This window comes from Carassius auratus, chromosome 15 (genome assembly GCF_003368295.1).
Source record: "Carassius auratus strain Wakin chromosome 15, ASM336829v1, whole genome shotgun sequence".
Lineage (NCBI taxonomy): Eukaryota > Metazoa > Chordata > Actinopteri > Cypriniformes > Cyprinidae > Carassius > Carassius auratus.
In genome coordinates, this window is record NC_039257.1 from 10412335 (window position 1) to 10428907 (window position 16573).

The following is a 16573-nucleotide window of genomic DNA, read 5'->3' on the forward strand; positions in this document are numbered from 1 at the left end:
AAAGTTTTGGGTCAATCTGTGTTTCACAGATCTGAATCAGCCCGTCTGTCAATACTGCTAACATAAAACTTAGCATTAAAAAAACACATTATTTATGATAGCAATACATCACCAGCATAAGCCAAGAAGAGATGGGCAGACAAATAGAGCGGTGAACACCAGCCGATGGCGTGGGAGATTGGCCTATTGATTTGTGATGAATATTCACAAGCTTTCCTTCCTCCCCTCAAGTGGGTTGAAAGCCTTTATTGTGGAGTTACACATTAATATCGTCCCGCTAATGTCCCACAGCACACTTACAGGCGACACCGGTAGCAATGGTTGGACCCCAGCTGCGTGTCTTGGTGGACAAGCGAAGAAATCTAAATGAAAGGACAGCAGGGACCGGCTCTAAAAAGCGGTACTGACACAGAGATGGCGTTCTGCCTGCTATCAAGACTGCCGCTGATAGCGAGGTGGACATTCATAACCTGCCCTGCTGGAGATGCATAATCATGTGACGACGTGAGCTGCCGGTTTAATAATATTGTAAAAAAAAAAAAAAAAACACTAGAAGTGCAGTTCAAATGAAGTAGAAGCTTGTCAAAATACAGAGGCTGAGCGGGCATGCAGGTGCTTTTGAGTGCCGCAGATGTTTAGCGCATCAGACGAGCTCTTGAGCGAGATGAGGAGCAGGCGCGAAAGGGAAAAAGGCATATATACACATGGCAAAACCCAAAAGGGCTTCTGAAGCGAATGAACACAACCCGAGAGAAGCGGCGCTGGGGAAAAAAGCGATTTGGATACACACTTCACAAGGCTGTGGAAGCGTCAGGCATGCATCAGAGACTGTTATGGCAGAGGGAAAGCAAAAGAGAGAGAGCGTGATAAAGCTTTACCATCGCCTCGGCACCTGGAAACTGTCAAAGCCTGATTCACAACTTCTGTCCTAAAGGAGAGGAGACGCACAGGCACAATAACACTCATTTTCAAGCAAGCGCTGCGAAAAAGGAGGGTTTAAGGAGGGTGTTCATGCACTGAATGGCTCTTGATGAGAGCCTGATGCACACTGCAATAGGTTAATCACTGGTAATCAAAAAACAGGTGTTGAATATTTGCCGTTCCTGCACATGATCATCAGAACTTGGGAGCGTGTGGTTTAATTAATAGTGATGTCCTCTCTCGCAAGTTTTTTTTTTCCTTCTGTTTATTTTTTCTTTTTTTCAGACTTTTTTCGAAAGCCATGAAGCACAACTGATTGCATCGGATCACCAAGAACAAATTGCTTTTCCTCGGCAGAAGAGACAGGCAGAGGTGGGGGTGACGGGGGGGATAGAGGGAGTTTGTCGTTTATCAGCGGCTCAAAACATTTAGGGGCCCTTCAGCAGAGTTTTGGAGCGCCAGTAAAGACATATTTTACTTCTAAAGCCCAAACACATTCAATGGTCACTTTTCAAATATTAGAGGAAATACCAAATATTACACAAACTGTACTTTAAGTCTCTGTCTGTGTTCACAATATATATTTTGATATATATGGTCTAAATGGAATACAAAATGTCTATGGAGCCATTAGCTCATTAAAGTAAACATTTAGGAGCAATATTACAGAATCACTCAATAAAGATGTTTTTTTCTGCCTGTATTAGAAAACAAAATACAGTTGGACCTTAATAACCACATATAATTTTTACTGGGATATATAAAAAATATTAACATCACTATTATTAATTTATGCAACAAAACTCTGGAGTTTTATTTGTTTTTAATTACCTTATCATATCAACAAGCAATCAGGAAGCAGATTAATGTAAATCTCTAAATCATACATCATATTATATATATATATATATATATATATATATATATATATATATATATATATATATATATATATATATATATATATATCACCGAAACTGTTCATTATAGACTTAACCAAAAAATAATCATCATCATCATCTAAAATGACTCAGTGAGAGAGTCAGTTGTGAACACCTCTGAATGATTTACCAAATTTATCAGATTGCTGTTTCATTAAAGGTTTTGACTAACTGGTTCATAAGAGTCATTTGTTTACGAATTGGGCATCCCAGTTGATGCACAATATAATATCTTGATGAAAGGGCATTCTAGTCTCAGTCTGGAGCCCTGTTTTACGGACCTTTTTGAGTAAACACATCTGACATCTTACCTAACATGATATATATATAATATAATAATAGACACTATTTAAATTGAATCTATCTGATTATATCTTTTTACATCTGTCCTCATCTGTCTCATAATACATACCATCTGCAGTTAATCTATATGAACATCATCTCGCTACCCTTAACATATCACCATGTGTGTAAATGATGAAAGCTGGGGGAGGGGGTCCATGAATTCAATCAGATACAAATAAGACTCTGGATTTATTTAATAAGAGGTTTAATCTTAAAAAATTCTCTCATCGGCTATTTCCGGCCATTAATTTTCTGGAGAAGGATAAGACTGAATTTAATCGTAAACCATAATGCGCTACCTAGAATGCCACAGAATGTGATGTAGAAAGCAGTGCGGGCTGAATTATGGAAGGGGCAGGACAAGCACATAAAGCACTAATACACCCCATGCTCCTGCCATGGCCAGTGATTAAAACAGGCCATAAAGACAAACATACATACAGTGTAGGTTAAAGGATGAGAGCGTACTTGCAAGGTCTTCCATTTTTATCAGGGATAATGGAGAAAACAGCAAAAATGGGCAACGACATTTTCAAGTCACATGAGTGCAATGTGTGTGCGAGTGCAATGTTGCACTACAAAACAGCATGGGAATCATTAGGAAAGGATATAGACTATGGCATATTCAGGTCAAGAGCAAACAAAGACTAGACTGCGAAAATACGCGTTTTATAATTAGACCCAAGCCTGTCAGACTTCTGGGCTACATTATGCCCTCTTCCCATCCATATATAGACAGGATCTATTACAGTACGAGTTCAGTAAGGCAATCGCGTTATTTCAATCTCGTCTCTACATCTGAACTCCCTACTTTTCCATCTTTACCATCTGGCCTCTGGAAGCCTGACAAAGTCATTGATCATGCAGGCTGCACAGATGTTCAGACGTAGCTGCTATAAAAGAATTTCAAATGCTGTTTAAGTGGGTTAGTTACTGTATGATGGTAAGAGCAGGTCACGTAACACAGGAAGAAGTGTACCAGTGGTGTTCTTCAGCAAACTACTCTCTGTTTTTCATACGCTTTATTCTAATCCAATGTAAACTAATATTCCAGTAACACTTCAAGGGATAATTGACCCAAAAAATTCTGTCATCATTTACACACTCTCATTTTGATGAACACAAAATAAAAATGTTTGAAGAATGCTGGTAACCAAACATCCTTTGACTTCCATGGTATTTTTTGTCAAAGAAACTGTCTGGTTACCAACATTCTCCAAAAAATATCTTCTTTTGGTTTCAACAGAATATTACACATATTTCAAAATACCAACTACAAAAACAGTAATGATGTTTTAATTTCATGTTTATTTTATTTGTGAACTGATCTTCTTTTAATAGTCAAAATATTTTGGGATCATCGTTCATCTATGCTCAGTAAACACTAACAGGTAAAAATTGTCATGATGGTCACAGACACAGAGATGAAGCTGACTGCTCACCAAGAAACCCTTACAGATCGGGTTTTCAACTCGTTTCAGGTTAGGTTTTTACATATCTATGTAGAAAAAAAAGTTAGGTTTTTACATATCTACTGTATGTAGGTGAGTTGTTTACTTCCTTTTTAATTAGTCTTAGTTACTTACTAGTTTAATTAGACCGATGTGCATGAAAACGAGACAGGATTGATCAAATTAACAACATAATAGGCCAGCCATAGCACAATGGAGACACTGCCTCCTCTTAAGAGACATTTCCCATTCGTTCTAGATTACCCCCACCAAACCCACAGTGTTCATGTTTTTATGTTACATACAGTATGCTACATAAATTAGTTGATTTATACACGTTTTTTATCCTATATTTTCATAATTATTTTATTTCTGTACTACGGATATTTTCTCTACAAATTTTCAGAGGCACTGCCTCCCTTGCCTCCTCAGAGGAAACACCCGTGGTGAATATGTGGCAGTTGTGCTGACGGCTGGGTGGGGGAGGAGGTGGGCGCGTCCAGATTTCTCCCAGCAGTACTGTCTGCGGAGCGCCGTCCCAGCTGACCATCAGCATTACAGAAGTGGCCGTGGGAGGCCATCCAGCCTGGCGGCCGACTCATTTATCAGGGTCATAATAAAAACTAAGAGAGCAGACGCTCAACCTCATAGCTCCATCTGAACCTCAGCTGAGTGAGTGTGTGTTGGGGGGTCAAGGGGTCAAGCTGACAATCACTCCCCCTTCAATCCTTCTTCTTCAGCACTGCCTGGGCTGACAAAGGGCACTGATAAATTGCTGATTGAGTGATATTGCTTGATCCTAAAAGACAGGGTGTGAGCCTAATGGCTTATCGGAGCGGGATGAGCTGCTTTGGGAGGAAGTGTGGCGGAATCCTTTCCCTGGTGCTTCAGGTAATGGAGTCAGGCTGTGGCACTCACCCTCCTCGAGGGCTGATCTGGGCTGGGTGTTTAAGTCGACCCATCACTGACACTCTTACTCTCTCTGTGGAGACCTGGGATGTCTGATCTTGGACAGTGCCAGAGCACAGATGGCTGTGCTATGTTACTTGCGCTGCTATGAGACCTTTCGGCACTACAGTCATACCTCAAATGTGGATTTTAATGTCGCTGCATTTGCTAACAAGTGGCTAAATATGGACTACAGCTACTACAAGGAACTGAGTTTACATGCTTGATGAATGAGACAACTGTTATGAGACAAAGATTTTTCGAAGTTGTAAATAAAAAAGGGCATACTAGTATACGTTTTACAAAAAAACACTACAATCTTTAAAACTGAAGTAATATTTCAAGATGTCAAGTTTAATTCAGCTTTTTACGCTGTGGTATGTTCAGTATGTACCCTTTCCAGTGAATAGAAACATGCAAGCAACTTTAAAATTCATGTAGGAGGTATGAGTTGATTTTATACAATAAAATGTGAAAAGCATATTTTTCTCAAAACTGTAAACTGCTATTCTCATCATAGTACTCAAAAGACATGTCAGAGGGAACCAATACTGAATAAGCATCACAACATTATAATGCACAGTATTAAAAATTTGTTAGATTTTTGAGATTTGCTAAAGATTACATTTAACACTGTTATTAATTTTTTTGTATTACATATATCTAATAGCAATCATTAACCAATATGAATATGGACTACAGCTACCACAAGGATGAAAATGTGCATGTTTGATCAATGAGGCAACCATTGTCCATGTAACTTGTTTGCAACATTAAAATGTCTGAGACATTTTTTATTTATTTAAAACTGCAGTCTTTTTAAAGTATTTGTAACCCATTTCTTTTATTTTTATTATGCATTTTCATTGCTGTCTTCAGATATTTTGATTAATAGGCTACTGTCAAAGTGCAAATCTGCTGTAAATGAGTGAAGTGATTCCGCAGCAAAGATTCTAGAATGGAGCTCGATTAAAATCGTAACGTTGCATAACAGGAAAGCAGCTGGTAAAGGTTCCTACAACATCTTTACACCAGCTGCTCTGTCGTGACAATCAGCACACATGATTTCTATCAGTTTGTTCATGCAAAACAATATTCATTAATTTCATGTAGACTTATGTAACATACATATATGCTTATATACAACTAAAGTATGTAGTAGACACTGCTGCAGATTACAAATTTAAGCAGATATCAAATGCTCACAATGCCATGAGGGAGCCGGGAGGCTGTCCTGTACGCCAGTGAACCTCATTTAAAAACATTCATACTTGCTAATGCACCGTTGCCTTGTTCAAAACAACCGTAACATGAGTCACATATTTTTTTACACATTAACATTCATCTTTCCTGTGTGTCTTTCCTGGTGTGCATGCACGAAATGCGTATTTACATCTATCACAAAAGGACAGCACAGACCCGAGCAAATTGACCCACTGACCTTCCTGCATTTCTTGTATAGCCCATCATCCATTTGTGAGTGGTGGGCCCTGCTTTTAGCCTGCTGTCTGTGCTCAATGTGGAATGATGGAGCTGTGCATTAGTCAGAGTGCTTTTCAAGGTAAGAGCCATTCGGTGCGCAGACCTGAAGCCTCATCACACCCGTCCTGAAGGTGACTGATCGGAAAACACTGACTCAAACACCTCTCAAAGCAAAAAGGTCAATGTTCCAATCACTGATATGTAATCAATACAGTGCAAAATGTAATTAGTACAGACAGAAAAGATGAGTCTGAGACAACAGACTCAGTCTGGAAACACTCTGTCTCAAATATGAAGCGCAATTTAAATTCTGACACCTAAAACTATGAAACATATCACATTTGCAAATGAAAGATTCTTCCAAAATGATGAGAGGCTTGTGAGATGATTGCTTCGCAAGTGTCTCTGCAGCTGTGAGTGACAGGTGAGTAAAAGTGCAAAGGTATTCTTGAATTGGAAGATCGTCAAGACGGAAATTATGTATAGATTAAAAAATATAATTTGGCTGACATGCAATTGAATTCCAGCTCATTCTTACTTTTTAAAGAAAATGAAACTGAATAAAACATTTAAGCAGTAAATTGAGGGTTGCACATCTCTTTTGGAAGTATACTGCATGGAACAGCTCTTGACAAATAACACTGGATTATCCCTTGTATTGCTCGCAGAGCTTTTACAGTAAGACCAAAAAAAAAAAAAAGTGAGGGATATTGTCAGACAAAAGCTAAAAACAACACTGAGATAGTGTACAATAGCTGTCTGGAGTGAAAATGAAGTGCAACATGGACTACTCCGTGCCTTGAAAATGACTGTAGCAGGTTTCAGTGAGCAAACTGTATGGCTAGTATTTAGTGTTTTATTATACATTTATTATATGATTTTTAATCAATGTTTTAAAGATGAACATGAACCTTGTTTAGCTATATACTGATTTAATCCTCAAAACTAATGCAAATCCTGAGAAACCCAAGTCAAATATCAACATTAAATATTACTGACAAGAATGTAACATAGTGCCCTATGTTAAGTGACAAATATTAGATATGAAACATGACAACTGTACAGAAGATGTCACTCACTTAATCTGTAAAGGAAATCAGGATGAAACAGGGCTACAATTTATATTAGAAAAGACCTATTTAGTTTTAAAATGTCAATGTAATATTTCTCACGTTTCAAACAGTGTGCTTTAGTTAAACACCTGTTTGTGATTATATTGCTTTCTTTCTGTGACAATTAATTAAATAGTCATCTAAGAGATTTAAATAAGTATACTTGTTAGGATTTTCCTTAAAATAAAATCCATTTAATGATAACCTGTGAAGGTGCATATCACAGAAAGTATAATTCACTTCTGAATCAATAAATGAATAATGTTTCTTAGTCTTAATTAAAAACCTGTTGAACCTCAAACTTTTCAGCTTGTTATACATCACCACATTTAAAAAACACTGATCAGATAAATCCATAATCAAATATCTGGCTTGTGTAGTAACTTTACATCACACTGAAATGTATGAGAACTAGCCATTAGACACGAAAAATGGGAAATGAAAACGAGAGACTATAGATCTCTGGCTCGAATAAAAATAATGCAAAGCTGTAAATAAAAACGAAAGAGAGTGAAGCAAATAGGAAACACACTGTCAGGCGCGGTGCTGTCCATTCTTGTGCGTGCTTACGCCAATGACTTTGTGACTTTCGAGTGAATTTGTTGTGAAATGCGTGATGATAGGACATCTCTGCTCGCGTGCAACCAAAGTATTAGTGGAACGTGTTAAATAAACCTCCTCGACACACATCTGCTGGAGTTTTTCCTCCGTCAACAAATGTACAATACAGTGAGAAATGTGTATAGCCATCGGGGTCTGTGGAGCTGCGCGTACCCTCTTCCGCTAATCGCGTGGACAGCAGAACAAGTATCAAATGTTTAGAATTATAACTGTAAATTCTTACCTTGCCCTCGTGCCATCCACACGCCAGCAAATACGGCGAGAATCAGAACGAGCATGTTTGGTTTGTAATTTCTTGTCGAGTTCATGCTCGCGGCAGTGGGCTCCTATCACAGAATATGTCCTTGTACTAAAAGACTTTCCGAATAATTAAATAGGAGCAGGACGAAGACGTTCTGCGCCGTGAGGAACGAGGTCGCTGCGCGAGACGAGGAGCTCTGGTCAGATTTGTAATTGTGAACGGAGGAGAGCCAGAGAATGTTCAATTTCTGTCAGCACCTCTCAGACTGAGTCGAGCCGTTTCAGTACCACGGACAGCTCCTAGCGTCAGCAACTGGAACAACTTCAGGCTTCGCGCAAAGTTTGTACCGTACATAATCTAATAGTGCCCTCGATTAAATGGCTCGAGTATTACCATTTGTATTTCATTTAAACTGCTAACCTAAGGGAAAGGAGAAAGTGGTGGACTGTGCTTTATAAGACCAAAGTGCTCGGATTAAATAGTAGGCACACCTACTAATCCAGAAAAATACACACCCAAGAATACAGTTTTCATGTGAAATACGTGATTCCTGTTACAAAAGACATATTGAAATATTTTGTAGGGCATAGTGTAATAAATGCATGTAACTGTCTAGTCTCTAGATCATTAAAAAAAAACATTAAGAGGCTGAAATATGGTAAAAGAGGTTTTGATTTTATTTTTATTTTTTTTTACATTTTTTATTTCATAATAAAGATATAAATGTAAATAAAAATATTAATAAAATAAAATATTTTCATAAAAAGCTACTTCCTTTCAATGGGACAAGAAAAACAAATAGAGTGTACTTTTAAAATACACACATACATGAAAAAGTTTGGGGTAAAAAAAATCTTACTGAGCAAAAACTTTTGATTGGTATATATATATATATATATGTACTTGTTTTATAATACTACTCTAGTAAAAAAAAAATAACACTTTTATTCAGCAAGGGTGCACAAAAATGATCAAAAGCAACATTAAAAAAATAAAACAACATTATGTTATAAAACATATTTCAAACAAATGCTGTTCTTTTGAAGTCTCAGTTCATTAAAGAATACACAAAAAAGTATCAGGCTGATGATACACGGGGCAACTTTTTGAGCAATGTTGCCATCAATGGGCAACCAGATGAGACACAGGGCCCACAACCGTTCTAAAGTAACCAGATAGAAATTTGTAACCCATTCTCACTAGGGAAAGTGCCCCAGCAACACTGCTCAAAAAATTGCCCCATGTATCATCAGCCTCACAGTTTCCACAATAATATTAAGCAGCACAAATGGCATTAATAATTGTCACCCCAAATTAGCATATGAGAATGATTTCCGAAGGATCATTTGACACTGAAGATGTTGCTATTCAGCTTTGCATTCATTATAGGAATGAGTTACATTTTATTACATATTCAAATAGAAATCAGTTATTTTATTTGCAAAAATGTTTCACAGTATAACTGTCTTACTGTGTTTTTGGTCAAATAAATATAGCCTTTGTAAGAATCTTTCAAAACATAAAAAAAAAACTGACCTCAAACATTTTAACAACATATACCACATACTTAATCATTCTTATCGAACAGCAAGTTTAGTTTAGTCAAACTGTGCAATTCTATTCAGGTTATATTCAAGACTCAAAATCCATATATTTTGACCTTTCTATGATAAGTCAGGTTTTGTTCAGGTCAGAAGGAGTGATAAATATCTTAAATGTTCATTACTTAAAGTAGAAATATTAATAAAAATATATATTTTTACCTTGAAAATGTTTAAAAACTTTTTTTAAATGAAAAATTTAAAGTGTAAGAAAAAGGATTTTAGCATGTTCCTGATGGTTACACAGCTTGTTAGACCTGTCTCTAAACAATAACTCTCCAATTACAGCAATATCACAGCTATTTGCAACAGAGCTACAACTATTTTTAGTTTTGCTGCATTCTTTCCCTCTGGAAAGGGACATTCTGGTGAATAAAAACATCTAATTAAGAGCAAACCGCCTCCATTTACTACGATAATTTAAAGGAATCTAGAGAAGAAAAAGGAAGAATGAAAATCTCAAAACTCGCCTCTCCTAAAAATTACCCATACAATGACCTGCTCATCAGTTCCCAGTATTTGCACTCCACAAAGAACTAAATGGTAAGGAAAAGAGCAACACTCATGAAATATACATGAGGTGACACAGAGGACTTTGTGGCAATAATATAGAAATGTTAAGTGATGCCGCAGAGTCGAAGAGTTATGAACGTTAACCACCAAATGTTAATGCAGTCTTCATCTGCCGGCCATTATTGGAATTATAGGAAGCCATCATCACCTTTTCATTCCACCATATTTCCCTCGGAGCCTGCTCATGTTTATGTGGAAATGTTCTCTGCCTCTCTGTGTAGTAATTACTATTCCAAACGCATTGGCGAGACTGAAACTGGTAATTATAATTGCACACTACAAAAGTAAGAATGCTGAATTTACAACCTATTTAGACAAACTTAACAAGCAGAGAATGATTGATTTCTTGATTGAAGCGGTGCAGTCTTAACCAGCTACACTGTATTCTGTCTGTTTGAATGCAGATGTTCCACAAGAACAGGGTTATTCCCCTTAAGCTAGACTGGGCCGGGGTTCAATGAAGCATTAAGTTTGCTTGTGCCTACCAGCCAGTATCCTGAGGTTGTGTTAATGCTTAAAATGATATTTCAGCCAAAAAATTTTATTCTGGCATCTTTTAACCACCATTAATTCGTTTTTCTTCTGTGCAACACAAAGGACGTTATTTTAAACAAGTTTCAACAGTTTTTGCCATAAAATAAAACTCAACAGGGTCCAAAACAACAACAGACCCCAGTGACTTTTTTATTTTATGCACAAAATGCTTCAAAATATATTCTCTTGCATTACACTGAAGGAAAACATATGGAATACAGTGGTTTATACTTGTAGTTTGATTCTCTTGGTTCTTTTGGTCCTTTGGTCGGCTTTGCGTTCACGCTGTCATTTTTAACACTGAACCTAAAGATACAAAACATAAGGTAGAAATCTACGGTCATAACCTAATTTGGACAGCTTATATGACTTGTCTCTTGCAAATTTACTAAAACGATCCTGTGCGCTAGGCTACATGCACTCATATGTTTTAAAGCTATCAGTAAAACTTTTTCCAGCTAATAACACACCAAGAACTTCTAAAATGCATAAAGGAGTCAAAACAGATCCAGCAATTTCTCTGCTGCACACATATCTGCTGTAATGAGACAGCATTTCTGATGCCTGTACCAAAATGTCATGGGTAACAAATCTCCTATGATAAAAAAGAAGCATGCTTGAGCTTTCGGTCCTCTTTAGGGTCACAACTTGTGACATCACGTCCTGTTTTGGGGTTTCATGTCTTTGGTCTTTGTTTTATACACATATCGGCCGAACCACACCACATCATTTGGAAGCAGGTCTCAGTCTGCTTGTTTGATGTGCACCAAGATTAGGAAGGCACCACACTAACAGAACAACTGTACCAGAGTTTGTTTTAACTGTGTAAGTACACCCTTAGAAAGTAATATATCTGAATAAGAACTTACCACACAACTGTTTTAAAAGTATGTTCTACTACATTGTGAATGTGTGTAGCATGAGTGAATTTTAGACGTACTACATTCACACATTAATTATGAACACTGAGAATTCATAAAAACTGCTGTTTTCATGTACGGTTTAATAAAAACTGTGAATTTGGACATATTACTCTTCATGTACTAATGTTTGCCTACTATATAATAGAGCAGTAGGCATATTTGAAGGTAAGGAAAATAATAGATTAAAAGACATAATAACATATAAATGACACCACAACACAAGATTTTTACTATGCACACATAAAACGATCTAAATATTTCTGTCAGAACTGCAAGATGATGTAGAGCAGTAAGAATCTTTTGCATATTATATTCATATAAAATATTTATCAGTGTAGTATTTCATTTATATGATTTTCTATGGTAAGCTATTTAGGCATGTGCTGAAAAAATAAAAACCACCTGCTGTATAAGTGTTTAAGAATCAAAGTCATGTCCATATACTGAAAACTATTTAAAAGCCAAATAAATTAATATTTTGCCTCCTACTATGAATCAAGAACAGCAACATTTTGTATTTATCTAAATTAACTAGAAAGTCAAACACACCCACACTAATATCCACTTTGGACAATAATGCATGCAAATTAAATATTAAGGTCATCAAAGGGAAGCAATTCTGGGCCGTCGCACGCAGCTGGAAGACAAGAAAAAGGTCAGCCTTTATGGGTTCTGGATGGCTTTAGGGGAGCATCAAAGCAGCTCAGAGGTTTATATTTAGTCGTAACTGTTAAATGGGGTTTTATGTCCATGCTAGAGACTGTGAGCTTTATCAGAATGGAAAGTTACTCATCAAAAGTGCAAACTAATGTGGGCAGCCTGTGACTTATTTAGCACAAGTGCGAGATGTGAGTTCTCTCTGCTCAGAGGTAATTGTCTTCGCCTGCTGTTTGCAAAAGGCTAATGGCAAAAAAACAGTTCAGACTTCGTCCGTATTTCAGGACCTCAGTCACGCTACTTTGAGGAATTATTCTCAGGCTAGTTTCTGTGAAAAGCATGCCTGCTTCAAAGAAAGTTCAGTACTGTAACTTGTGTGTGTGTGTAATTTAGTTTTAATAGCTGGGTCACTTGTTTCATGGTGCAAAACAATACATCTTCCTTTCAAAAAGAATTTGCTTGCTTTTCGAGATTATAGCTAAACAAATTGGAGAGTTCAGGGTTTAAACGAGTTTAATAAGAGTCTTTTCTACGCCACTGAGCCAACCCAGATAGGATGTGGGCTTCATTTCCTGCTTGCTCATCGCCTGCCAATCACCCTGTCATTCAGGGACAAGGTCTGAAAACAGCTAAAACACCTCCTACAGTCTGCAAAGGAGACAAGCAGACACGAAAGGAATGAGAGATGCTTGACAATTCCCTTTTTCTGAACTGTAAATGTCTAAAAATCACAGATAAATAAATAAATAAATAATGGAATAGATTAAAATCAAATTATTTAGAGAGCAACTCAAGAGCTACTCTGCCACAGATAGTGTATCTAGTTTTGTTTCTGTTCGCCAAAGCTTGTCTCGACATGCTGGAAAAACAAAACCTTCATCATCCTTTTATCAGCCAGGCTCAGAAAGAAAATAATATACTTTCTACTTCAACTGTAATGAAATTTGTGTTTCTGATCTTGCCGAAATAATTGAGAACATGATCTCGAACTGTCAATGGACCACGGTTCTATACAATCTTAGAAGCCTGCGTTCACTGAGCAGTCAACTCTCATCAAGCATGACCACCAGATCTTTTATGTCGAAAGTCAACTGAAAACAATTGTAATTATTAAAAACACACATTATCAAACTCTTTCTGTTTATTTTATGCAAAAAGCAGAGATTTCTCCTCATGGTGCCCATACCACACACAAGCCATCTGACAAAGCCGCAATACCAAATACAAACAACAACTTTGCAATTCAAGACCTTGTTTGTGCATTATAATTCACAGTGTGATTCTTTGAATATTTGTTCTTTCTTTACGCCATGAGAAAATGGCCTCTCTCATTGTTTATGACACACAAGCCTGAGTGCATCTGCATTCTGTAAACTGCATTTATTGTCTTGTGGATCCTGAGGCCGATAAAATGACTCACATCCAAAACATATGGAAATAATAATTTCAGTGGCTTCTCTCTAAATATGTACTCTAGCTCATTTTGTTATAATTTTATTTTACAAAAGACATTAGAAAAATAGTAAGTACAAATAGACTTAAGAAAAATAGTGAGTATCATTGTAGTTTTCTTAACTGAAACAATTACAAAAGCCGGTGTACCATACAGTATGTATACCACAAATACATCTGCACTGAATTATCGCTATTAAACAAATTTCACATACAGTATATTTATCAAAAAATAGTGAAGTGATAGTTAAAGACATTTATGATTATAATTAAATAAATTATTTCTTTTAACTTTCTATTCACACACACGCACAAAAAAATAAATAAAATAAAAAAAATAATTACTGAAGCAGAACAACTGTTTTCAAATGTTTCTTAAGCAGTAAATCAGCATGCTATAATGATTTCTGAAGATTTTGATTAATGGCTTTGCCACCAAAGGAATAAATGACATTTTAAAATATATTGAAATAGAAAATGGATATTTAAAATCGAAATATTATCAATATTATTTATATTTTTTATTGTATTTTTGATTAAATAAATGCAGCATCGGTGAGCAGTGTTGCGGGTAACGCATTACACGTAACGAGAGTTATGTAATCAGATTACTATAAGTAATTAGTAAATTAATTACTACATTTTCAGTATCTAAGATACTTTTTCAAATGTACTGTCCAAGTTACTGTGTTGACCGACAGCTCTCATGTTGCCATGTTGAGAGAAATTGGGAGCAAGTGAAGAGGCGCTGTGTGCGCTGTGTGAACATGATGCTTACTGTAGATTTAGGTTAAATATGAACATGTATTTACTCCTCTCACAGATTCAGTACTCCTCATAATAGATCAAAACAGTCAAATGCAAACTCAGCAGGCCTGTATTATACAAAACTTTCCCCACCAAACATGGAATCTTTTCATTATTCATGAGACGCTTCCCACCAAACACATCATTTTCTGGGTTTCCGCACTGTTCCGCTATTATGCACCACCAGAATGAGTTTCTTGAATGTGCCGATCAAAACACAGACCAAGAAGACGCAGAAACATATATGAAAAATAATGCGATCATCAACACTAACTGCATATAAATGAAAACTGCCTAATCTTACAGAGTGGATTTCAATCCAGAAAGTAGTACTTTCTGGTCCTGCGTCATGTTCTTCATTAAATTTGTTTTGTGCTGCGTTTCTACTGTACAGACGTAAATTTACATTTCCTTCAGCATGAGCTGAAGCCTAAGCTGGTTGCATGGTCTTAGCTGGTTTCAGATGGAATAAACTGGTCTTAGCTGGTCTCCCAGCCTGACTAGCTAATGAAGTGTCCAAAACCCCTCTAAAACCAGCCTGCTTACCAGCTTTGACCAACTAAGACCAGGCTGGATCACCAGCTAAAATCAGCAGGCTGTAAAAGAAGACCTTTTTTATATTAAAAATAAACAAGCAAGCCCTGCCCAGATTTTAAAAAGTAACTCAAAAGTAAAGTTACACATTACTTTACATAAAAAGTATAACTAAGTGGTCCCACTTTATATTAGGTGGCCTTAACTACTATGTACTTACATAAAAAAATTAATACAATGTACTTATTGTGTTCATATTGTATTGTAAAACACTTTTGCTGCTATTGAGGTGGGTTAGGGGTAAGGTTAGGGAGAAGGTTGGAGGTATGAGTTTAAGGGTGGGTTAAGGTGTAAAGTATGGGTCAACAGTGTAATTATAAATGTAATTACAGAAATTAAATACAGATGTAATTATATGTAGTTTTTTTAAATATAAGTAAAATGTAAAAACATGTATGTACACAATTAGTACATTGTACTAAATTATTAATTAAAATGTAAGTACATAGTAGTTAAGGCCACTTAATATAAAAAGTGGGTCCAACTAAGTTATGTAAGGAGTTACTTTTTTAGGGAGTAACCCAATATTGTAACGCATTGTAACGTACAGTAAGTTTCTAGCAGCAAATCTAAACATCATCACCTTTAACTAGCATTCTTTGTTCTGTGGTTCTTCCTATAATGCTCCGTCTCAGAGTGGCCATGTCAAAACTACAGACTGAGGCTTGACCAGTCACCACAGCTCAAGTGATCTCTGGAGTGGAGCCTTGGTTCGGGTTAAAAAGTACCCACAGACCCAGCGGCCGGCCACTCAGCCCCACTGGGCAGGGATCTATCAAGCAGTCCACCTGCATGCTCCATCTCACACATAAATGCAGGGACAAGCATAAAGCATCTAGCTCGAGGGGAAATGAAAGCCTTGCACCATGGTGACATCTGTCCTAAAGAAAAATTGTTGCAAGTGGCATTTCTGCGTTATCCAACCACCTTAAAAAAAAGTCCAACAAAACAGTGTGAGTAGGAAATTAAATGGAGAGCACAAAAAAGAAAGAAAAATTACTGAACCTTGCAACTTTAGAGTACTAACGCATGTGTTTTATACAGAGGGTCCATACTTCATACTTCAATATATAAACTCCTAAACTTGCTTCGCCAAGCAGAAACAGACTTCGAATCATGCTTCAGAAAATCCCTTTATCTGTCTTACAGTACAAAAGCTCCACAAAAAGACCTTTGTCACTCTGAACCTGCCTAAAACAACATCAGATATTTTTTTCTTATTTTATACATTTATATGTATGATTATTTAAGAGTAATGAATTCAGGCAAAAATCCCTGGGGCTGCAATAAGAGTGTGGAAGAGAGTACATACACTCCACTACATGATTGTACTGTATGTCTCAAGCCATCAGACTCCAGCCTACTCTTTT

General features: G+C 36.7%; 1 protein-coding gene across 3 annotated transcripts in view; it reads right to left on the reverse strand.

Moving 5' to 3' along the window:
• Positions 1-8380, reverse strand: part of sez6b (seizure related 6 homolog b) — a 175177-nt gene extending 166797 nt beyond the window's left edge. For 2 of the 3 annotated variants that reach the window (XM_026282258.1, XM_026282259.1), the window contains exon 1: positions 8045-8379. In XM_026282258.1, coding sequence (XP_026138043.1) covers positions 8045-8129 — 85 coding nt within the window. In that variant the 5' untranslated portion in view covers positions 8130-8379. Of the gene's footprint in view, positions 1-8044 lie in introns of all 3 variants that reach the window. The other variant, XM_026282257.1, reaches the window with a different exon arrangement.
• Positions 8381-16573: the final 8193 nt, after the last annotated feature.